At 59.4% G+C, this 23958-nt stretch overlaps 1 protein-coding gene across 1 annotated transcript; it reads right to left on the bottom strand.

Moving 5' to 3' along the window:
* Window positions 1–855: 855 nt before the first annotated feature.
* On the bottom strand, window positions 856–23950 carry srcap (Snf2-related CREBBP activator protein). Its single transcript, XM_086140173.1, has 31 exons — window positions 21522–23950; window positions 20808–21041; window positions 19659–19844; window positions 19434–19574; window positions 19158–19350; window positions 18328–18500; window positions 18157–18253; window positions 17991–18080; window positions 17727–17900; window positions 17356–17654; window positions 16937–17114; window positions 16726–16862; window positions 16409–16578; window positions 15904–16233; window positions 14759–14945; window positions 14506–14675; window positions 12323–12471; window positions 12018–12233; window positions 11748–11921; window positions 9355–9519; window positions 8708–9115; window positions 8039–8205; window positions 7645–7961; window positions 7365–7567; window positions 7107–7276; window positions 6822–7018; window positions 6610–6724; window positions 6385–6510; window positions 6136–6312; window positions 5964–6047; window positions 856–5886 (listed from the first exon to the last, which is right to left on the bottom strand). Exons 1-31 carry the CDS (start codon window positions 23841–23843, stop codon window positions 1933–1935), a joined length of 11703 nt encoding a protein of 3900 aa, XP_085996299.1. The 5' UTR covers window positions 23844–23950; the 3' UTR covers window positions 856–1932.
* Between the last annotated feature and the right edge of the window lie 8 nt (window positions 23951–23958).

The raw sequence follows: 23958 nt of genomic DNA, 5'->3' as shown, positions 1-23958 counted from the left end.
TGCTGCTAGAAGGTCAGAACGTCGCCGAAGCGGCCACACCAGTTTAGTTCAGTATATGTGTATTCTATACACACACACACACAGGATTCTGCTGGCATTTACTCATAACACTTGTTTTTCTCAGTGCGGGCGCACATGTTGGGTCTTGCATTTTAACAGATTGTTTTTTTTTAAATAAAATTTGTCCATGTTTCATGACTGTGTGGTTTGTGTTCTGACAGTGAGGTTGAGGATGTGACGGTTACCTGTCGATCACAAAGCTGCACGTAATTCCTGTTTAGACTTCGATGAACCTGTTTTGGGACTGCGGGAAGAAGATGGAGAACCTGGTGAAAGAGCAGAAGATGGGAGAGAACCTTACATTCATCTTCTCTCCTGCTTACAGGTGATCTGGAAACAAGTTCATTTACATCAGAAAAATTGCTGGTAAAAGTGAAAAGCAAAAAGACACGGCAAAAAATAGGAAACAGACCAGACATTTGAGGTGTTTTTGCTCGGTCCTGGTCCAAGTTGCACCGCCCACCAGCGCTGGAGGTCTCTGGAGGTCCAGGACCGGCAGATGATCCTCCTGCGTTGCTCCTCATCCTCACCCAGACGGGTGGGCATTGTGATTGGATGGTTGACGTGGTTGACAGCCAGGTGAACCAATCAGCATTCAGAGACAGCCGGGGGGGTGGGACTTAGACAAGACTATGGAACTTGCACTTTGTCTGAACTTTTTAAATTAAAATGAATTTAAAAGTCTGTAAGGGAGGAGTCAGACCTCCACCTCCTCGAAATCCGGAGATGTTTGTCCTCTGGCGTCTCGTCCCTCCGACCCAAAACTTCTGGAAACATCAGGAGCCAGCAGGCGACTGGTTTTTGGTCTTTTTTTATTCAGCTGTAGTTTCTTAGATTTTCAAGTAAAACAATGTGGAATTACAAGGATCCAGAAAAAAAAAGGAATGCAACAAATAAAAAAAAAACAAAAAAAAAACAAAACAAAACAAGAGACAAACAAGGAGGGGGGAGAAAAAAAAAAAAAAAAGAAAAAGACCATCACCATGACGACCACCCTGACACACGGAGCGTCTCGGACGAGTCTGGAGGGTGAAACCGATGCGTTGCGGCCGCTCCTCTTATTCAGAGTTTATCTTACAGGAAACCTGGAGCGGCAGCGGCGAGGAACACAAAGGGACGATGACAAGACAAAATTAAAATAAAAAAAAAAAAAAAAAGGAAAAGGAGAATTCATGTGGTCAATTTGGTTGATTTCATCCGTCCGCCGTCTCGTCTGAGTCCTCCCGCCCGTCCCTCGCCATCCGAGCAGGTCGATAAAAGACCAGAGGCCGCCGCGGCCGAACTGATCCTCACGCTGCAGATGTGTGTGTGTGTGTGTGTGTGTGTGTGTGTGTGTGTGAGAGAACCTGGGGAGGGGGCTGAGGCAGAGGACGAGCTGACACGGCTCTCCGTCACGTCGGCGGAGGAAAAAAAACAAATCAGAGAGGAAGCGAAAATGTGACCGTCGACATGGCGAAGACGGACCGCCGCACACACAGCTGCACCTGCCTGTCGAGCAAGAGCGTGTGTGTGTGTGTGTGTGTGTGTGTGTATAAGCACGTGTGTTTCAGTCACTTGCCAGCGTCCTCGCGTCCATCCGTCCATCCTCCAGTAGACGGCCGCCGAGGGAGGAAACGCCACCGCGTCGCCGGTGGTTTTCCATTGGAGGGGAAAAAAAAAAAAAGGAGCTTTCAGTCCGGCGTCCCTGAGCCCCCCGTCAGGTGTGTGTTCGTGTGTGTGTTGGGGGGGTCGGCTTCAGGGGGGAGGGGGCGGAGAGGCGCTCCGCTCCGGCGGCGCCGTGCTCTGATGGCGTTGTTTGGGCGTGTGGGCGGAGCCTGGAGGCCTGCTCCGTCAGAGAGCTCCTGCTTCCCTGCTCGGGTCCGTCGTGGGCCTTCATGTCTTGGCGTGGCGCTGCTGGCCGGCCGAGGAGCGCGTGCTCGCCGCCGGCGACCTGGCCTGCACGGCGGCGAGGGCGGCGACGCTCCGCAGCACCCTGTCCGGCGTGCCCTCGGCCCCGGAGCTGCCGCCCGCCTCCCTCGGATGGCCCCGCGACCTCCGACCCTCCCGGCGCCGGCCCTGCTCGGGCCTCTTGTCGCCGCCGTTGCTGCCGCCGCGCTCCGAGCTGCGGTCGCGCTCGCTGCCCGAGGAGGTGGCGCGGGAGCGCGGGCCTCGCCGCTCCGTGTTCTGGGAGCTGACGCTGTGCGTCCGCTGGCTGCTGTTGCTGCTGCTGCGGCTGCGGACGCACGCCTCGCCGTCGCTGCTGCTGGTGCTGGCGCCCTGCGAGGACGAGCGCGCCTCCGGCTCCGGTTCCGGCGCCGCCCGAGGCCCCGGTTCAGACCCCGGTTCTGGCCCCGTCCGGGGCGGCGGCTCGGCTTCGCCCTCCTTCCCCTTGGCTTTCCGCCCCTCCTTGTCGTCGGACCGGCACCTCTTGTACTCGAGGGGCAGCGGCGGCAGCAGCGAGCCGGGGAAAAGCCGCGTGGAGCGCGACGGCGGCCGCACCCCGTGCTTCCTGCGGGCTTTGGCTCCGCCTCCTCTGCTGTTGGTCAGAGTCACAGAGTTCGTCTGAGGGGACACGTTTTTGCATTTGAACTTCCTCTTCCTGTTGGGGGCGCCGGCGGCGTGGGAGGGCGGCCGGCCCACCTTCCCGCCGGGCTCCTTGCGGGTGTGACCCGGCGTGTCCACCCGGCCCTTCATGGCGAGGAGCTTCGCGGCGGCGTTGAGCGCCGAGCACCTCTTCCCCAGGACCTCCGGCTCCACCGGCGGGGGCGGGACGCTGTTAGCCTGGGGGCGGGGCTCCGGCGGCGGCGGCGGCTGCCGAGACCCCGTCGACCGCCGGAGCGACGAGGTGTCGCTGCCGGAGTCTCCGCCCGTGGAGGTGTTGGCGTTGTTGGAGGCGTTCCTGTCTGAGCTGAGCGCCCGCCTCTTGCCGCGTCGCTCCTCGCCGTTTTCCAGCTCCTCGTCCTTGAGGCCGCGTTTGGCCGAGCGCGTCAGCCGCCGCTCCTCGCCGTCCGAGTCGGAGGACGAGTCGGAGGAGGAGCAGCGGGAGCGTCCGCTCCGAGGAGACGGCAGATCCAGCTCCGCCTCCCCCTCGCCCGCCCGCTCCGACGGCGGCGTGTGCGGCGGCGCCTCCACCCGCCGCCGCTTGGCCGGGTGTCTGTTCTCGTAGGTCCTCTTGTGGTGGGCGTGGCGGGTGAGGGTGGAGGTGGAGCAGCCGGAGGACGGCGACGAGGAGCGGGCCGACTCCCGGCTGCTCTGCCGGCTGAAAGTCCTCTGGTGGAGGTGGAGGCGGAGCCGAGCGCCGTGGAGGTCTGGCGGCGCCGCCTCCGGTCGGGGTTCTCCCCCCGGCGCCGCCGCCCCGAACTCGGCGATCTTCACGGAGGTCCGGTTGAACTTCCTCCGTCTGTACCTGGACTTGCGCATGTCCTGCTTCTTGTCCTTCTTCTTCCTGGGCTTGTCGTCCATCTCCTCCGCCCGTTCCCGGGGGCCTCCGGACGTGGACGCGTCCGGCTTCTCCGGGGAGCCGCGGGGCGGAGAAGGCGGGGCTCCTCGCGTCGGGGAGCCGCGCGGTCGCGGAGAACTTCGGGCGAAGGCCCCGGGAGGAACGACCTCGGCGGAAGCGGATCCATCAGGTGACGGCGTCGCCGAGGCCGGAGACTCGGTCGGTGCGGCGCAGGAGGAGGTCCTGGCGGCGGGCGGAGGTTCTGCGGCTCCCTCAGAGGGACCGCCTGGAGCCGAGGCAGGTTCTGCAGGTCCTCTGTCTCCATCTGCTGGTGGTGGGGCTGCTACTGCGGCCGGGGTGGAGATGCCGGGCGGAGGCGCCTCTGTGGGCGGCGTGCCGGAGGAGCCACGGACAGAAGAAGAGTCTTGAGACGTCGACGTCGCCAAGGGCAACGGGGCCGGGCTTTGGATATGGGATGTCGCGCAGGCCGTCCCGCCCGGGCTGTGGGGAGGTGAGTGGTTGCCAGGAGGAGCAGGGCTGGACGCAGGCGGAGGAGCATGTGGGGCGTCGGGTGGAGTATCATCTGGGTCTGAAGGCGGAGGTGGGACCTGGGCGGCGTCTGGAACGGAGGCTTCGGAGAGCAGGGTGGAGGTCGCGGCTGGAGGTCCGGGCGTCGGATCCGGCGTGTCGGGCGGCGCCGCGGGACGGACGGCCGCGGCCGGAGGCTCGGGGGGAGGCGGGGCTACCGGCCCGGGTTTCGCGTCCGGAGGCGGAGACGAGTGTCCGGAGGTGCCGGGGACCCGTGGGTCTGCGGGTGGAGGAACCGCCGGAGGGCTGGAGGAGGAACCCTGGGAGAACATTGAGTCCTGAGCGGCGGCAGGGGGCGGGGTCACCCGGGCGGCGGGCGGAGGAGGCGTGGGAGGAGCCGCATCTGCGGCGGCTCGGGACGAGTCTGTTTCACTGGCTGAGGCGGAGATGGAGTTCTGAGCGGCGATGATGGAGGCGGACGACTTCGCATCGCCGTCGGCGGAGCTCTGGGTGGGGCTGGAGGTGGAGGTGCAGGTCTGGTCGGGGTTGGAGGTGCAGGTCTGGCTCAGGGTGTTCGTGTCTGTTTTCAGAGCTTCAGTCTCCTTGGGGACGCCGTCAGGAAGCGCCGCCCTGCGGTAGCGCCGCCGTTTCCTCTTGCCGCCGATAGGTGGCGACTCCACCTGGGCGGCGGCGGGCTGCGGCGGAGGACTGGTGGCGGCGACGAGCTCCGCCATCCTGGGCGGGGTCTTCGGGGGCCGGCCCCTCTTCCGCCGCCCGACGGCGTTGACGAGGGCGTCCGGAGAGGTGGCGTCGCTCTTCCTGCCGGCGCCGCCCCCCCGGCCGCGGCCGGCGTGCAGTTGCTCTCCGAGCTGCGCCGCCATGCGGTGCTCCGTCTCCAGGCGGCGCCGAACCGGGAGGTTCCGGAGCACCGGCATATCGGGGGACGGGCGCGGCGGAGAGAAGGGCGGCGGCGGCGGCGGGCTCTGGGCGGAGTCCTGCTCCGGAGGCGTTCTGATCTCCTTGGGTTTCCCGTCGCCATCTTTGCTCGGCTCCTCATCTGCCGCCATCGCCGCCGCCGCCACCGCCGCCACCTCCTCCACAGCCACGGCGGCGCCGCTCCCCCGCCGCCGCCTCTTCCGAGGCTCCTTCTCCTCCACCACGGTCACCAGCCTCCCCGGCAGCTTCCTCAGAACCTTGGCGGACGGCGAGTCGTCGCTCAGGCCTCCCCGCAGGACCTCGTCGTCGGCCGACTGGCGTTTGCGTGGGGAGCGGGCGCAGGTGGGCGGGGGAGACGTGGCGCCGACATCTTTGGCGTCCTCGTCCTTCGGAGGTGGATCCGCCGGGCAGACGGGCTCCGCGGACCTCTCGGGCGCCGTTTTCTCGCCGTCCGCCTCCTCCTCCTTGCCCGCTCTGGAGCTCCGGTCGGCCTCGACCGCCGCCGGAGGGACGGCGGTTGCGGGCGGAGGCGGGGCCGGGGCCGGCGGGCCTGGCGAGGGGCGGAGTCCCGCCGCCCGGGCTTTGACGCTCAGGTGGTCTCTGGCGGGAGACGGGGCCTTGGCGTCCTGCGGGCCGGGGACGGCGGGCGTGGCGGGGGCGTCCCGGGGAGCCCCTCGCCCCCGTGGGCGGAGCCTGTCGGGCGTCTCCTTCTCCGGCTCGGCTTCCGGCGAGGCGCCGCGCAGGCGTCCGCTGGTCCGGATGGAGGCGGCCACCCTGTCCCTGTCCTTGGGCTTGCGGCCGCGGCGGGCGGGGGCCGGCTGGGAGAGCTCCGCCGACGCCGGCGGCGAGGCGAAGTCGTCTTCGTCGTCGTCGGAGGAGGCGTGCAGCTTCAGGCCCTCCTCCTTGGCCTGGTCCAGGCCCTTCCTGGCCGCCTCCACCTGCTCCTGAGCACGCAGACAGGACGGGTCAGCGCCACCGAGGGGAAGAGAAGACCCGCTGGACGGCAGGGACTCGCTCTCACCTCGGCCTGCTTCAGCTCCTCCTTGCACACGTCTTCTAAGGAGGCTTCCAGGAAGTTCATGGCGTAGCGCTCGATGGGGGTGAGCTGGGCGGAGGCGGAGACGGCGGGCGCGTTAAAGTGAAGCATTCGTGACGACAACAAAAAGAGGTCGTTCCACCGCCGCCGGGCTCACCTGCTCCACCAGGGCGGCGATCTCCTGCTCCGCCTTGGAGAGCTCCTCCACCTCCTCCTGCTCGCCTCCGTCTTCCAGCGGGATGTTCTCGTTGAACTCGGCCAGCTCCGCCACCTGCTCCGCCTTGGCCTGCGAGGCGGCCACGATGTCCTCCTCGTCCTCGGCTCGACAGAGGGCCTGCGGGGCGGAGAAGGTCAGCTCCGGGCGCCGGAGGCGTCGGCGGGCGGAGCTCCGTCGACGGAGCCTCACCTGCTCCAAGATGGTGGTGCTCTGCTTGTTGACGGCCTCCTCCTCCTCGCCGTGGGGCAGCGACAGCTCCACCGCCGCCTCCCTCCGCTCGCCGTCGTTCACGTCGAACAGCTCCCGGATGGTTTGCTGCAGAAGACGGGTGGTTGCTTTCAGCACACACACACACACACACACACACACACACACACACACACACTGCAGATGCTTCGAGGCCTGGACTCCCACCTGCTTGAAGAAGGCGGTGGTGAAGTTCCCGCCCTCGATGGCCATGTCTCCGAGCATCCTCTTCTGGTTGGCCTTCTTCAGGATGTTCTCCTCCACCGTGCGCTCGCTGATCAGCCTGACCGGCCACAGAGAACACAAGGCGGCCACGTTGGAACCGAGATGGCGTGCGAGGCTCCCTCCCACCCCCTTGAGGACGCCGTCCACGCCGTCACCTGTAGATGTGGACGTCCCGCGTCTGTCCGATGCGGTGGCAGCGGTCCTGAGCCTGGGCGTCCATGGTGGGGTTCCAGTCGCTGTCGTAGAAGACGACCGTGTCGGCGCCCGTCAGGTTCACCCCGACGCCGCCGCTGCGCGTGGACAGGATGAAGCAGAAGATCCGCCGGTCGGCGTTGAAGCGCTCCATGAGGGCCTGCGGGGGGAACGAAGGCGCGCCGTCAGCGTGGACCGTCCCGGGCCTTCTCGCCCAAAACTACGCCCCGGACGGCGTGAGCACCGACCTGCCTCTGCTCCACCCGCGTGCTGCCGTCCAGCCGGAGGTAGATGTGTCCGTGGTAGTTGAGGAACTGCTCCAGGATGTCCAGCATACGTGTCATCTGGGTGAAGATCAGCACGCGGTGGCCGCCCGTCTTCAGCTTGCGCAGCAGCGTGTGGAGGGTCTGCAGCTTGCCTGGGCGCGGAGAAAACGGGGGGGGGGGGGGGGAGGTCAGGACGGCTTCCGGGGAAGGTCCCGGTCTCGTGCGGCGGCGCCGCCTTACCGCAGTCGTACTGGATGAGCCTCAGGTCGGGGAACTGGGTCCTGGTGTTGCACTGGATGCGGTGCAGGCCGCGGGTGAGCGGCGCCGCCCGGGCCGAGAGCAGCGAGGAGAAGACGGCCTGCCGGTGGCTGAGGGACGGCGGGGGGTGACAGCAGTGCATGGAGATGGGCGGAGCCTCCACCGGCGGGATCACGAAGGTGAACCTGAAAGGCGGGAGTAGAAGCGTGAAGCTCCTGGGCGCCCGGGGGGGCGAACCCGGGCGGCGGGACGGAGCCGCTACCTGTCCACGATGTCGGTGAGAAGCTCCAGCCTGGCGTCCACGCCCCGGATGGCGTCTCTCACAGCCGGACTCTGGAACCAGTAGTTGGATTTACTCCGCCACTGCGAGAGGAGGCAGCCGCTGTGGCCCGAGCGCCGCCACCCGCCGCCGCCGGCGTTCAGGGCGGCCGGCGAGGGCAGCGGCCCGGGGAGGAACGTCAGGAAGCCCAGAACCTCCCGGCCGTAGGCGGGCCGGGCCGCGCAGCGACGCTCGTTCACCCGGAACAGGAAGTCCAGCTGGCTCTCGCGCTGCCGCTTGTAAACGTCCGCCAGCCAAGGCTGCGGGCAGGACGGAGAACACGGGTCAGCCTGCGGAGCGCCGGGCCGAGAGCCGGTCGCCTTCTCCGGACGCTTACCATGTAGAACGGAGAGCGAGGAGGCGGAGGAGGGACCCTCCGAGGCGGAGGGTAGACCTTGGAGGAGGAGCCGGGCCGCGGCCTGGAGGCGGCGGGGACGCCGGCGTTGCCGTCGTGTGGCGCCGCGGAGGAGGAGGAGGAGGAGGAGGGGCAGCAGGGGGCCGGAGCTGAGGAGGAACGCAGTGCAGCCATGAGCTGGTTAGAAGATCAAACGGGACGGGACCACGTGGACTCAGGACTTCTTCTACAGAAGCTCCTCGCTCCTATCGGCCAGCTCCTCTACTCTCCCCTGACACATTTATTTCTAGACTGTCACGCAGGAGGTGGTAAGGAGACCCGGCCCGGTCCTGGTGCAGGTCTGGCCTTCACAAACTGCTCTCCAGGCGGAGATGCCGCGAGACCCTTCGCCCCGGTTCTGCTCCAAAATGCATCGGCTAACGGCTAGCGGGAGATGGTTCCTCTCCGAATGTGCTCCGGGAATTCCGGGTTAGCTTCTTCGGCGGAGCTGCGGCTAAAGCTAGCGAGGATCCAGACGGCGCGAGACGAGTGCCTGAGGGGGCTTGAAGCCCTCTGCTGCACGACACCACACCACAAACGTGACAATCCGCTCGGATTAACAGACAGTAATGCAGATTAGCAGAGGTGACGTCACCCCGCCGGGCCGCTCACCTGACTGCTCGGCGTTCGACGGCGGCGGCGGGGGCGGAGGCGTGGGAGCAGGAGGAGGAGCAGGAGCAGGAGGAGCAGGAGCAGTCGGAGGAGGAGGCTGCACTACTTTGAGGACGGGCCGCGGGGGTTGGGTCTGGTTCAGCGCGGCGCCGGAGGTTCTGGGAGGGGCGAGGGTGTAGGTGGCGGTGGCGGGGCCGGGGGTGCGCTGCGCGATCTGCAGCGTGGCGGTGTTTCTGACGGCGGCGGCGGCGGCGGCGTTGGCCTGGGGGTGGAGGGAAGGGGCGGCCTGGGGGGCGACACGAGGGGAAGGGGCCACGGCCAGGGTGGGCACAGGCCCGCCCTCCTTGCCTGCTGACTGACGCACAACGATCTTCACGACCCCGGGGCTGCTCACCATGCAGGAGGGCACTGCAGAGAGAAGAAGCTGTCAGGACGGGACGGCGCCGGCGGGAAACATCAACCGAAACAAACGATTTGACCCTCCGCGGCGTTATTTGCGCACGTTAGACTCCCACCGCTGGGAGTCGGGGGGGGGGGGGATATTAGCTTGAATTGTTTATTAGCACAAACAGGTCAAATAAACAGATGCAGCGGCGGCGTTCACCCGGGTTTGTTAAACAGTGAATCTAAACCGGTGAATAAGAGACCTTGGGGAGACGCGTTGTGAGGCAGGCGATTGGCGGGAGGGGTGGCGGTGGCGGCGGCGGGCGGGGGGGTGGCGGGGTGGGCGTTGGCCGTCTGCACCGACACCTGGGCCGGCTGACTGATGAGGTGGTGCTGCGCCCCGCTGGACACCAGGTGCATCACGTTCCCTGCGGGGCGGAGGCGGAGGCGGAGGTGAGTCTCCCGGTTGACCGAGCCGATCGGCGACGGGAGCGCGATCACGTCCACGCCGAGAAAACACACCACCGATGCTATGCTACGTGCATGCTATGTCGATATTAAATATAACGCAGGTACTTGAACAAACCCGTTGACGTCAGGCTGCGAGGCGAGGGTTGAACCCGGGTCGTCACGGAACCACATGCGTCCTCCACTCGTGTGTCCGTTTCCACGGCGCCATTTAATGTGATTTCAAGTCGGAACTGAACGCGAACAGTGGGAAATCCTAGTCTAGGACAGGGCTGAGCGAACCGCTGCCCGCTGGTCCGCCAAAGATCGCTACAGGATTCATACTTGATGTGAATGATCGGATGCGTGCATTAATTAATGTGGGAGCTCTAACAGATTAGTTCCTTTTCGGAGCTACTTGAGAATTTTCTTTAGCCGAATGACACGGATCGGGTTTGTGATTCAGCCCGGTGATTTTCCACCGAGAGTGTTGAGAGTAGAAGTCAACGTTAAGAGTTAGTGGTTTGGGATCGCAGCGAGACGAGCGAGCGACAGTGACGGAGACGGACGCCCTTCCGTTCCAAACGAGCCGATGGACCGTTTTGTACGCTGACGTAAAAACAATTAGAAATGGGCAATTTTTGGGAGAAAAACCACAAAGGTAAGCCCTCAAAGTTTGTCGCTGAACATAGTTGCAGAAACATTGATGCTGCCGGCTTGTAAAGCTCCAGCAAGAGCTTCATGCGTCTTCCTAGCATGACTGCTAGGATAGCCAATGTGTGTTCATCGAAAGAGCCCCAGGTTTCACACGAAGTGAGTATAAATACATTAAAAACTATATTATTAACTATATGTACTGCGTTAGAGTGTCATTTCGGTTGTTGGTGTGCCCCGGGATTTTGTAAAAAATGTGTCGCGTCTCAAAAAAGGTTGAAAACAGCCACACTGACACACACGATTGAGCTGCACGTGAAGCTACGAGGGAATAAACTGGATCGTCCGTCAAGTGCCTTCAAAACCGAGCTGCTTTTATTTTCAAAGCGAACGTCAGATGAGTCTGATATGTATCGTTTACCCTTTTTTTCTTTTCCTTTTTTTAATATGTGTCGTATCTTGTGGCGACCCGGCCCGTCTGTCAAGTTTTAAATGTCAATGTGGCCTCTGAGCTAAAAAGTTTGCCCACCCCTGGTCTAGATCAGTGTTTCCCAACCTTTTTTGACATATTTTACATTAGAATAATCACACGGCACACCACCAAATAAATATGTCAAAAACATTTTTTAACGAATTAGAATGAAACCGTAGTCTCAATTTACTTATTTGGAAATCTAATATATCTAATATCTGTAGATTCATCAAGCTGCAATGCAAATTTCCCACTGATGTGCAACTTTTCCGGAACACTTATCAATATCTGAAGACATGTCATCAATATGTCTGAAAATGGTATTATTTGAGAGAACCGGCTATTTCTTTATCAACGCCAGAGCTGAGCGTTTCTTCTACAGTGATTTCGCCGGCAGGTCGTATTAATGTTTTGCTGTTTGGATTTAGAGACGAGTTCAGCAACTTCATAGCAGCTTTCACTGCTTTCTCACTCGTCTTGGTCGTTTTCAACAACGCTGCCTGTTTGTTTACGCAGATACAAGTACTTTTTATTTTAAAAATGTATCACGCAAAGTGTCACTGATGGCTCTGATACACAGACGCACAGGTCAATTCACTACCCGTCGCCATGGAATGGACACGCTGCCCACATCGACATGGGAAGACACATTATTTGCGTTGGATAAATAATTTTCGGACCAATCGGGTGAAAGTGGGCATTTTTCCACGGCGCACCTGATGATCTCTCACGGCACATTGATGTGGTTGGGAAACACTGATCTAGGACGTAAAAACAGTGCACAGTAAAAATATAAAGTCTCACGCTTGGGAGCTGTAAGCAAGGGCAAATTTTCCAAAAAACAACGCAAACAAAAGAAAACGATGGTCGTGAAATCGTCCACCTGCTCCGCTCGCCAACGACTTCACGTGCAAAATGTTCTTTTTCGCAAAATGCCGATCATCTGACGGGAGGATACGTGCGCGCGGAGACACCCGACCCGATCCTTCCCGCCTTCCATGAACCGGTGGCTGTTTCGGGGCTGTGGGAGGAGGACGGAGAGCGGCGGCGGCGGCGGCGACCCCTGACCCTCGGCTGACGTACCTTGAACGGGCCTCGGGGCGGCGGCGGCGGCGGCGGGGACCTGGTGGATCTGAGCCCCGGACAGGGTCAGCTTGTTGCCCTGCAGCTGGAAGGTGACGGGTTTGCTGCCCTGGCACGACGACACCGGCCGGCCCGCGAGGGACGCCAGCTGGGCGATGCTCACCACCTCGCCGGCTGCGCGGGGAGGAGGAGGGTTAGCGTGCGCGCGGCCGTCGTCGGGGGCGACGTCCGACGCCGAGTGTTTTCGACCTGCGCTGCGACGGGACTCACAGGGAAGCCTGGCCTGCATGTCCGGACTGAGCAGGACCCGCTGGGGCAGGACGCTGCTGGGGGCGGGGCTCTGGTGGGCCGGCACGCTGGCGGCGCACGGCGCGGCGGGCGGCCGCACCGTCAACACCGGCTTGGGCGCGCTGGACCTCACGGCGGTTTGAGCGGCGGGGTGCGGCGAGGAGCGCGGGGGAGGCGCCGCCGCCACGGAGCAAACCACTGGAGCGGGAGAACGGATTTTAAACACGCGCTAAAAGTGGAATCGGAAAACATTTCCCGCGCCGCCACCGCCGCCGCCGCCGCCTTGCCTTGTTGGACAGCCGGAGCGGGCGGGGGAGGCGAGGCGGCCTCGAAGGCGGCGGTTTTGGGCGCCTGCGCCGCCGGGGGAACGGAGCACGTGGGTTTGTTCATCAGCAGCAACGAGCGATTGTCACCTTTGGGAGGCGGGTGGAGCATCCTGCGGGAGACAACAGACAGCCATGATACGCTCGCCGACGGTGGCGCTGAGCGGAGGGCCATCCGCCGCCATGACGTCCCACGACCGGCCGAACCGGAGGAGTGAAAACGGCGCCTTCGGGTTTGCGCGCCATTTTGCCTGTTCAGACGCGTCCGACCGCGAAAGGCTTCGCCGCCACCCGCTCCGACGGGTTGCGTCGGTTTGAGCGTCTCATAAAGCGGCGCTACGATAGATGATCTGATGCCCGATAGCAGCTTATCTGACGTGACGCCGTTTTAAACTGACGATACCTTTATTTACAATAATGCCAATCATTTGCATTTGTCTCTCACAGAAGCAGATTTGTACTTATGACCTTCTGAGTGACAATAAACTAAAGAATCACATGGATTTACCTTTGTGTCTGGTTATCAGTGCTTATTTCTTCATTTCTTCATTTGTTTCCCTGTGATGTTGTAACTTCGTGCAACCGTCAGAACACCGGATGTAAACAATAGCCAATTAAAGGTCTCGCCTGTCAATCATCACACACTCCCTATCAGATCGATAAGATGTTTATACAGCTTCGTCAAAATAAATTGCGGTGTGTTTTCCCATCACGTGTACGGCGGCCCCTTGAGATACAAATCACTTTATATACAAATTTTTCAAGATTCGAAGTGCGATTCGAGCTAAAATAAAAACGGGAAATCAAAATCAGAAGTCGAAATCTACGCGAATACGCTTCACGCCGCCGCCGCATCTTACAGGGATAACAAGGTTATGACAACAGCCCAAATAAAAGAAACATTAGGCTATGATCAGAAATTGAGTGAAAAAATCCCTTGAAAAAGTGCATTCTAGCTGTATATCAGCCCAATTCAACAACATATGCTGAAGTCATTTCTGTAATGTTTGAAGAAAAAAAAAAAAAGACACAAAAGCAAACTTCATCAGATCAATTCTCTGAAGTTAATATTAATTTAATAATCATACGTGTATTGTGAAGTTTATCGTAAGCGTACATTTTTGGCTCCGAGTCTATGTTCGTAAGCCTCGTAAGATTCTCTGATCTCACCTTAATTTTTAACTAATTTAATGCCTGTTATATCGCCTGTTTCACCACCGTCTAAGATAAACTTTATTGATCCCCTTTGGGGAAATTCCTTATTATGCCAAAAATTAAAAGGAAATAAATATAGATATAAACAGAAATAGAAAGGCGGGAGACAGGAGACAGCAAGAAAAAAAAAAAATCCATGAATAAATAGACAGCAGTTTACCAAATTCCTTGTAGTTGCAAAATTATTTGCCAAATAATGCGATTCTGATTGTGAAGCACTCGGCGCCATCTGCAGCAGTCGGTGCCAGAGCTCAGGATTCATAACACTAAAAGCTTGATATCCCTTACATTAATATCCTTTTATTTATTTGTCTTATTTTAAATGGGGAAGATATGAAATAAGACATGAAAAAAAAAAAAAAAAAAAAACCTACGAGCCCACTTCTCGAAAGAATTAATTTGGTATCTTAAGGGACCACTGTATTTACATTTTTAATGCCTACAAAATATTAATTTAATGCCTTTTTAATGCTGTTTAAGGACCTCAATTCTGCAAAATGTTGCAAAAATGACCTTAAATGCTTTTTAATAACCTGCGTAAACCCGGATGTTAAACGAAATTAGCTGTGAGCTACAATCTGGTGCAAACATCTCTGCCTTTGTGCTTAATACACACTGCTCAAAAAAATAAAGGGAATTGTATCAATTGTATCAACCCATGGAGGTCTGGAGGAGGAATTACACTCCAAATTCAAGTGTAAAAACAAACTCCAGGCTGATCCAACTTTGATGTAATGTCCTTAAAACAAGTCCAAATGAATCTGTGTTGCTTCCTGAGTGGACACTATGATTTCACACAAGTGGGATTGACTTGGGAGTTACATTGTGTTGTTCAAGTGTTCCCTTTATCTTTTTGAGCAGTATATTTGTACACTGTCATAATAGACTTCGAAACAAACGACAGGGTTGGAACGGACGTGGCGGCGGCGTACCTGTTGACCTTCATGCGGACCGGTCTGGGCCTGGGAGGCGGTTCGGGCGCCTGGACGACCTCCTGGATGAGCTGCCGCGTGACCTTGTGTTGCGGCAGGAAGACGTCGGCCTGGTAGCGGGACACGCGGCTTTCCAGGCCCACCAGGTCAAACATGGACAGGTCGCAGCGCTGAGGGACGAAGACAAAAAAAAAAAGGGAGGTTTTGAAAACGTCCACGGGGACGGACGCCGCCCGGTGGTGGAAGCGCTGACCTTGAGGGGCGGGACCTCCAGGGCGTCCTGCACCAGGGAGGCGGTGTGGAAAACGATGGGCTTGGTGATGAAGGGCGACTGGATGGGCCGCGGGTCGAACAGGTTGGGGTGGTTGCACACTTTGCGCAGCTGCATCAGGATGTTGATCACGGACATGAAGTGGCCGCTGGCCAGCGTCTCCCGGGTCCTGGGGGGACGGCGAGGCGCCGGCGGGAAGGTTTTTGAAATAAAAATCACACATGTAAAATCACTCCAAACGCTGTTTCTGATTCAATGTTTTTTTTGTTTTTTTTTTTGTGTCTCTAAAAATCTCGATTAAAATGGAAAAAAATTACCACAATATTTTTTTTTTTTTTGAAAAAGAACAGAAAGAAAAATAACAATAAAATTACCAGGAAAATACATTTAAAAATGGTCATGATTTTTTTTTAAGAACAGAATTAAAATGATTACAAAAAAAAACTTTTTTTTATATTATTAAAAAAATATTTTGAATATTGTTAAAAAAATTACAACTTTTTTAAAAAAGAAAGAAAAATAATAAAAAAGTTACCAGGAAAATAAATAAAAAAAATGTCATGATTTTTAAGAACAGAATTAAAATAATTACAAAAAAATTATAACAATATATATTTTTAATATCATTAAAAAAATATTTTGAATATTATTGAAAAATTAAAAAATGTTTTTTCCTTTTTTGATAAAGAACAGAAAGAAAAATAATTTAAAAATTAACAAAATTTTTTTTTTAAAACATTGTATTGATTTTTTCATTTTTTGGAACGGAATTAAAATAATTACAAAAATTACAACAATTTTTTTTTATATTATTAAAAAAATATTTTGAATATTATTTAAAGATTACAACAATTTTTTTCTTAAAAGAACAGAAAGAAAAATAATAAAAAAGTTACCAGGAAAAATAATTAAAAAATGGTCATGATTTCTTTTTTTTTTTTTAAGAACAGAATAAAAAAAAACACAGGAAAAATAAAAAAAAGGGGTCTTGAAATTACGCATCAAAATGCCTGAACTCGACCACGAAAGCACCGGACTCGGGAACGTCTGAAAAAACGACATTTTGAAAAGCATTTCTATATTTTTAAACGGAGCTCCTCGCCCCCGGACGCCCTCGGCTGACTCACGAGGCCTGCGCCATGAAGTCGTCGTAGAGGAAGCGCTGCCTCTTGGAGAGGCGGCAGCGGACCACGTGCTCGTATTTCTTGGGCATCTGCTTCTCCACGTCGGCCTTGATCCTCCGCAGCAGGAAGGGCCTCAGGACCTTGTGGAGCCTCTTGACCAGGCCCTCGTTGTACTCCTGGCTGCCCTCGATCATGCCCGTCAGCGGGTTGGAGAACCACTCCTTGAACTCCCGGTGGGACTGGAAGACGTGGGGCATGAGGAAGTGCATGAGGGACCACAGCTCCATCAGGCTGTTCTGCAGCGGCGTGCCCGTCAGCAGCAGGCGCCGGTGGCTGCGGTGCAAAGGAGCAGAGACGGGTTTAACTTTTTCGCCGTCGACGCTTTGGCCGGAACATGCGGGACCTCGCCGACGTCCTGGAGAAGATCCTCCCGGGAAGCCCCCCCCCCCTCCCTCGTCCGCGACCCGACTTCCCATTTGCGCTTTCCCCCCTTAGAGGCGCTACCGACCTGTTGAAGTTCAGCAGGCTCTGCCAGCGCTGGGACTTGAAGTTCTTGATGTTCTGCGCCTCGTCCAGGATCAGGTAGCGCCACGACTTGCGCCGGAAGGCCTGGTGGTCCTGCAGCACCAGCTTGTAGGAGGTGATGCAGACGTGGAAGGCGTTGGGCTTGGTCCAGCCCTGGAGAGAGCAAAGCAAGCATGGTTAGGTTCAACCGCGTGGAGAAAAAGGCTTCGGCAGCTCCGGGTTCCCGGGAGATCCTGAAGAGGCCTTCACGCTCGACGTCGGAGAGCGGAGAGGAACCCCCCCGCCCCCCTCGGCCGTCACCTGTCTCTTCAGCTTCCGCTCCTTCTGGCTGCCGAAGTAGGTGAGGATCTTGAACCCGGGGCACCAGCGCTTCAGCTCCATCTCCCAGTTGAGCATCACGCTGGTCGGGACGATGATGAGGTGAGGGCCCCAGTTCCCTGGACCGGGCGCAGCCGTTAGCGAGAGCCGGGTCTCAGAGGAGAAGGTCTGAGGAGCTTTGTGGAGGCGGTACCTTTCTCGCAGGCCAGGTGGGCCAGCAGGGCGATGGTCTGGATGGTCTTCCCCAGGCCCATCTCGTCGGCCAGGATGCCGTTGAGCTTCTTCTCGAACATGGTGACCAGCCAGTCCAGGCCGATGTGCTGGTACTCGCGCAGCGTGCCGTGGAGCAGGAACGGGATGGGGGTCTTGACCTGCGGCGGCAGAACCGAAGAGCCGGTGAGTTTCACGGCGACGTTCCGACTCCGGGCGCTTCCTCTTGACGTTCTCCCGGCGCGCCGGCGACCTGCTCGGGGGTTTGGCGCTTTCCGACCGGAAATTTAAAATCTTAACTCGCGCCCGGCCGGAGCCAATCGCGGGCGGGGGGCGGGGCTTAACTTGCACGGGTTAAGGAACACAGGAAGTTGAAAACCACGGCATCGAGGCGGCGCAGACCTTGGTGGTGGCCAGCGTGTAGCCTTTGGGCTGCAGGCTCTCGGCGGTGGCGGCGATGTGGCTGATCTCCTTCTTGGGCCGGGAGCTGGAGGACGGAGGGCTGTGATCGCCCTCCTTCAGCAGCACCTCCATCCCCTCCTCGCCGCTGTCGTCGTCGTCGCCTTCCTCCTCCTCCTCCTCCTCCTCCTCCTCCTCCACGTCCTCCTCCTCACACTCTTCCTCCTCCTCCTCCTCCTCCTCTTCGCAGTCCTCGTCGTCCTTCTCGCTGTCCTCGTCCTCCTCGCTCTCCCCTGGTGAATCTGACAGGACGCGCTTTTCTTAGAACGCGGCGGCGGCGGGCGATCAGAGGTTGTGGCGGAGCGCGCCGCTACCTGAGGAGGAAGTGTTGCTCTCCACGTCACTCTCGTCCTCCTCCGTCTCCACCTCGTCCTCTCCGGACACCTCCGAGTCGGAGCTCACCTTGGAGCCGGAGGCGGAGGGGGCCTCGAAGTCGGGGGCGTACGCTCCCTTGTACTTCTCCAGCAGCTCCTCCATGCTCATGTCGCCTGCGGAGGGCGAGAGGAGAAACACGAGGGCGTCAGGGTTTCTTCTCCGGTGCAGAAGCTCAGCCTCAGGACCTCCAGGCGGCGGCGCACCTTCTCTGGCCAGGTCGTCCAGCTCCTCGGCGTGATTGACGTTCCCTTCCACCTTCTCCTGCGCCGCGATGGTGTCCTCCTCGTCCTCAGCTGGAGGAGGAAGGAAATAGAAAGGATTAAATCAAACCCGCGTCGGTTGCGTTTCCCGCCGCCGCCGCCGCCTCACCATCCTCCTCGTTGGCTGTGAATTCGCCGTCCTCCTCTTCCTCCCCCGCCGCCGACGAGGACTCCTCATCGGAGCATTCTTCCTCGGACGCCGAGTCCTGCGGCGTCCCGATATTCAGTTATCCGACGTGGAGGCGAACGTCACGCGCTAAACGTCGGCTGGGGTTCGTACCTGCGCCGGAAGCCGGAGGGTGCTGAGCAGCTGGTCCAGGGGCAGCAGGCCCTCCTCCTTCAGAAGCTCTATCTCCCGCCGGTGGCTCTCGGCGTCGTTGCCCTCCTGCTGCTCCTCCACCTCGATGGTCTCCTCGTCGTCCTCCTCCTCGCAGGGAGGCTCGAAGTCTCGGTCTGCGCGGCCAGAAGGAGCGGAAAAGGGGGGGTTGATTCCAGACCTTCTGACGTCGCTCGGGCTCCCTGCGTCCCCGAATGTCGACTTCTCGATAATATCGAAACCCGTGACGTTCTCGTATCATCGAGGCCGCGAAATCGACCTGACGGGTCGCGAGACCGCGGGTAGAAATAGAACGCGGCCTTTAACACCTTGGCAGAGACACCAGGGCTGAAGGCCAGCCGGCCGCGAGGTGTTCGGGGACGTGTCGGAAACAGGAGCCGAGGGCCGTTAAGGTTTGGTTCGAGACGCCACGAGCTCCGACCAACCGCCACTGGAGAACACACACACACACAGACACACACACAACCAATCACAGGACGATGGGATTCGATGCTGAGGATCGGTCATCGGATTTGTGATCTGTGTGTGTGTGTGTGTGTTCCTGGGTTCTCGAGTGTGTCCTGTGTCCGGCGGCGGACCGGAGCCTCCACAGGCCCGACAGAATCGCAGCCGCGCCGGAACGTGGTTGCCGGGAAATGCGCGGTAACCTTGACGACATAAAACCGCCTTTGTTTCCTGTAAATAGCGGAGGTGCGTCGCCATGACGACGTCCTCCGTCGGCCTCGGGTCCTCCGCGAGGACGTCCGACGCGGGGAGGGAGGAGGGTTTCTCACCGTCCTCGTCCACGGCGGGCGGCGCCGGGGTCCTGGGCGGCGGGGGGGTGGCGTCGGCGGGCCGGGCGGGCGCCAGCGACTTGCTGAGCAGGTCCGAGTATTTCTCCGTCTGTCCCACGATGAAGTCCAGCTGAAGGTCCAGCGCCTTCTTCCTCTTCTCCTCCAGCCTGGACTGCTGCTTGTACTGAACCACCTTGACGGCGGCGGCGGCGGAGAAGGTGAGGTGGAGGAACGTCGAAGAACCGGCTTTTTTTTTTTTTCCCCCCGCCTTCTCACCTTCTCCACGCTGCTCCAGAAAGCTCGCACCTCCTTGGCGATGGACGAGGCCACCCTCCGGATCTTGGCGTGCTCGTCCCTCTTGGCCTTCTCCTCCTTCTGCCGCAGCTCCTCGTGGTGCCGCATCACCATTCGCACCACCTGACCACGCACGGCACAGCCCATGACCTTTGACCCGCCGTTCGTGCGCGCGCGCACGCGTGTGTGTGTGTGTGTGTGTCCTACCTTCCTAGCCACGCCCCTCTTCCAGCGCCTCTCTTGGGCGAAGTCGGCCGAGAGCCACTGCATCTCCTCGCACAGGTAGTCCCAGTGCACTTTGGGCCGCGGCGGCTCGGCCAGCCGGGTGAGACGCTTGGTGGACCAGAAGCCCTCCCGCTTCAGCGCCTGGGTGCGATGCTCGATGTCCGCTTCCTGCGGGGGCAGAGCGGACGCCAGCATGTTCAGGGGGGACGAGTCGGAAGTCCTAGAGCGTCTGGAGGAAGTAGCGCGGGAGAAGCACCGGAACGCCTCCGCTGAAGATAGGTTTCGCAGGATCTTTCGCCCGGTGGAGGTTTTTCTCAACCGAGAAACTTCAAGTTTGTTTGTTTTTTTGGAAAACAGAAGCTGCGATCGTCTACAAGGTTCAGCTTCACATTCCGGCCCTGCTGGGATCCATCAATTCTTCAATACCAGGGGTCGGCGACCCGCGGCTCCGAGCGGCTTGGGAAAATTAATTTTAAATATTTAATTGATGTGTATTTCATTTGTGTTAATTCCTTTTTTTAACTTTTAGTTCTAGGTTGGAAGATTTTTGTGATCTTGAAACATTGAATAAAATTATATTTTATTATTTTTCACCGCTTAAAATAACGTCACACTCGCAGAAGCCGGTAAAGTCCCGATTTGCAGATGCCGTGCGCAGAAGTTCAGGGCGCAGAAGTCCCATAAACCAGGTAAAATAGATATTTTGCAAATATTTATTTTTAATTGTTTACTGACGCAGTGATTTTTTCCCCGATTTATTTTTAAAATTCAGGTCAAGGCTCCGCTACACGCTCTGAAAGCCCAAAGCTCAAAATGAGTTCATTACATAAATAAAATGTAATTTTCTCCGTAATACTTTGTGAATTGCAGAAGCAACACACTACACACTTGTTTATACAAAGTGTAAAGGTCATAAAAAGCAATATATACAGCGGTACCTTTATTTTAGACGTCAAAAAGTAATTGCGACTTTCAGTGTTTTCTTTTCCGAGGAAACCGGGTCCAAGTGGCTCTTTGGGTGTTAAAGGTTACCGACCCCTGGTCTATAACTAATGTTTCTGCTCCTAACAAATCATCGCGTGTCAATCTGCGCGTCGCCACATGCGACGTGTGAATCCCATCCCCACTCACGTGTTTGGCCAGCTCCGCCATGTCCGTGTGCCGCTCGCTGCGCGACCGCTGGGGGGCCGACTGGTCCGGCGGCAAGGAGACGAACTTGCCGTGGGGGCCGCGGAGGGGGGAGGAGCGGTCCCTGCGCTGGGCCGCCCAGTCGCCGGAGGGCGAAGGCCCGGGATAGGAGGACGGCGAGGAGGAGGAGGCGGAGGGCGAGATGATGGCGACCCTGTCCGCCATCCACTGGCGCACCTGGAGGGCGGGAGGAAGAGGAGGCCGTCGTCAGGGTGGCAAACGTCGGACGGCGGGACGCGCGCGTTCGTCCTCGCGACGCCGCTCACACGGTTGTGCACGTGCGTGGCTAGCGCGCGGAGGTAAAACACACGGTTGGGACAAGACGCACACTGACGTGGGGGTCAGGGTGGAGGTACATACACACACACACACACATTTAGGAAGTGGTCCTGGTCTGCTTCTAAACAACTGCTGGATGTGTGTGTGTGTGTGTGTGTGTTAGTTGGGGGGGGATCTGACCTCAATCCCACCCACCTGCCAGATGTGCCCGGCTGCACTGATGCATTATGGGATGCCGGAGCGTGTCCTCGTAACACGAGCGTTAAGGAAACCACCGGTGAACAGCAGAGTGTGTTATGATGCTAACGGTCGCTAAGCTAATACCTGCTGCCTCCATAACAAATCATCTAAGTGGCGAGCGGCTCTGGCTGAGGGTACCTTATGTGGCGAGCGCGGCGTCCTCGCGTCCCCCTCGGGCTTGTCGGCGTCGGCCTCGTCGTCGCTGCCTTCCTCCGGGCTGCTCACCTGCTCCGAGGCGGCCTCCTGGGCGTCCATCTCCGCCAGCGCCTCGTCCCGCTCCAGCTCCTCGCCGTCGTCCTCCGCGTACAGCGAGTCCGGGTGGTCTGGACTGGCGGCGCCCGGGCCCGGCGGGCTGCCGCTCGCCGCGGGGGCGACGCCGTCCCGGGACGCGGGATCAGTAACAATTAAGGCCTCGTGAGTGGCTGAGGGTGGGGTCCGGCGGGGGGCGGCGGCGGCGGCGGCACCGGAGTGTTTACTGACGGAGCACGCCGTCGGTTTCTTGAGGGCGCCGGGAGCCTCCGAGTCACACAGAGAGGCCGCCGCTGTGACAGCCGCGGGAAGGCACTGGTCGGACGGCGCTCCGGGCCACGGGCGGCGGGCGTTGACCGGCTTGGACAAAAGCGAGGGCGGGCGTTTGAGGAGCAGCAGCTTTGGGTTGATGATCCCGGCGGCGCGGGCGATGAACGCCTCCGGCCGGCTCTCATTCGGAGCACGGGGGCCTCCGGCTCCTTCGCACGAGGAAACGCACACCTCCGCGTTTGCGGCGCTCACGACGGCGACGGCCTGCGTCCGCTCCAGACCCAGAGCCGAGTCGCCTCCCGCCGAAACGCCGTCGGACGCATCCGTGTCCCCGGGATCCCCGGCGGACTCCGGGACTCCGTCCGCTTCCTGTTCCAGTGCGACTGAAACCAGCGATCTCGTCACCTCCATTTTCTCGGCGCCCATCCGTGGACAGGGCGCCACGATCTGCGTGGCGGCGTGGCTCTGCTCCACGGCGAAGGAGTCGGCGGCTACTTCCACGAAACAAACCTCGTTGGAGCCGGTGTCTAACACCAGCCGCTGGCCGACCCCCGCCACCCTGCCGGTCTGGATGGCCAAGCCGTGAGAAGCGGCGTGGGAGCAGGTCTGGGTCGGACCGGCGTCCAGCGACTGCTGGGAGATGATGACGCTCTCCTCCATGGCGTGAACCGAGGGGTCCAGGAGCTCCTCTTTGCCGGCGAACTCTTCCGAGTTGTCTAGTAAAGCGTTGAACAGGTTCACCTCGTATCCCGGGGAGTGAGGTATCTGGATGCCGCTGCTGGCGCACACCGTTTCCTCGGCGACCTCCTCCACCAGGCCGCAGAACTCGTACACCACGGGCTGCGAGTCCAGCTCCAAGTCGGCCTCCACCGCGCTCTCCTCGTACAGCTTGGGCTCTCCGGACGAGTGACCCGGCGCCAGCTCGTTGACGATGGCCGCCTCGCAGACGCTGCCGTCCTCCCGCTGCAGGAGGTAGCTCTGCTTCAGGTGCACGCCGGACCAGTCGGCGTCTAGGTGAGCGCCTTCCTGGACCACCACGATTTCCTGAGTGGCGCCCGAGTGCACGAGCTCGGCGATCATCGGCCCCTCCGGCTCCGCCACCTGCTCCTCCTGCAGGGAGACCACCAGGTCGCACATCTCCGGCTGCGGCGCGGGGTCACACGTGTCTGTTTGCCGGTCGCCTCCGGCGGCTACGCCGGGCGACGGCGAGCCGACGTCCCCGAGAGCGGCGCATAATCCCGGCTGCATCTCGCTCTCCGGCGTCTGCGTATCATCGTGACACACGGACATCTCAGAAGACTCCGCTGAATTTTCCCGCCGTGGCTCTGCGGCGCCGTGGTTTCGCTCCCCGTCGGTGTCGGACGGTGGCGCCGACGCGTCAGTCTTTTCCCCGTCGCCGCCGTCGGATGAGGGTAAAGCGGCAGAGGGAGATTTTGAGTCCTGGTGACAGGGCGCCGGCTCCTGAGCGCCTTGCGGAGTCGCGCCGGCTTGGTTCTCGCAGAGGCGGGGGGGATCGCCGCCATGACGCTCCTCAACATCGGCAGCCCCGGTCGGGCTGCGGGGGAGCGAGTTCCCGACAGCGTGCTCTTTGCCGACAAACTCCACGTCCGTTCTCGTGTCTGAATTGTATTCCAACGCCACCGAGCGAGTGTCTGTAGTCCCCGTGTCGAGCACGAGTCCGGCGCCGCCTCGCAGCGGCTGGATCTGGTTTGTGTCACTGTTGGAGCGGCTTTTCTCTTTATCAGTTTGTAACCCGTATTGCGCCTCTTGCGCTGTGCTGTCAATCTTTGCGTCTGCGGCGAGGGGTGGACGAAAGGGGGCCGCGAGCCCCGGCGTCCCGGCGGGGGCGGCGCGTTCCTGCAGCGGCGGAGAGCGTCTCCCGACGACGTCCTCCCGGACGCCGGTCTTGGCGTCGCAGCCGATCGGCGGGGCGTCCTCCATGGCGAGGAGCGCCGAGTCGTTGCTGTCCGGCAGCGGCGCGGTGGACGGACTGGCGAGGAGAGGGGCTGGGCGGGGGGCAGCTGCAACCGGCTGCTGGGCATGCCGAGGGGACTCC

This window comes from Fistularia commersonii, chromosome 32 (genome assembly GCF_037954325.1).
Source record: "Fistularia commersonii isolate RoL2024-O1a breed Wild chromosome 32, RoL_Fcom_v1.0, whole genome shotgun sequence".
In the NCBI taxonomy this organism is placed as follows: domain Eukaryota; kingdom Metazoa; phylum Chordata; class Actinopteri; order Syngnathiformes; family Fistulariidae; genus Fistularia; species Fistularia commersonii.
Note: the sequence above shows the minus strand (reverse complement) of the source record. Positions and strands in the feature narration are given on the sequence as shown.

Excerpts from the sequence above, each read along its gene's own strand:
- srcap (XM_086140173.1), bottom strand. The coding sequence starts at position 23,843 with ATGGAGGACGCCCCGCCGATCGGCTGCGACGCCAAGACCGGCGTCCGG. Across the intron at positions 17,901-17,990 it reads GGACGACCTGGCCAGAGAAG|GCGACATGAGCATGGAGGAG; the intron begins GTGCGCCGCCGC and ends CGCCCTCCGCAG. Across the intron at positions 12,234-12,322 it reads CGCTCCGGCTGTCCAACAAG|TGGTTTGCTCCGTGGCGGCG; the intron begins GCAAGGCGGCGG and ends CTCCCGCTCCAG.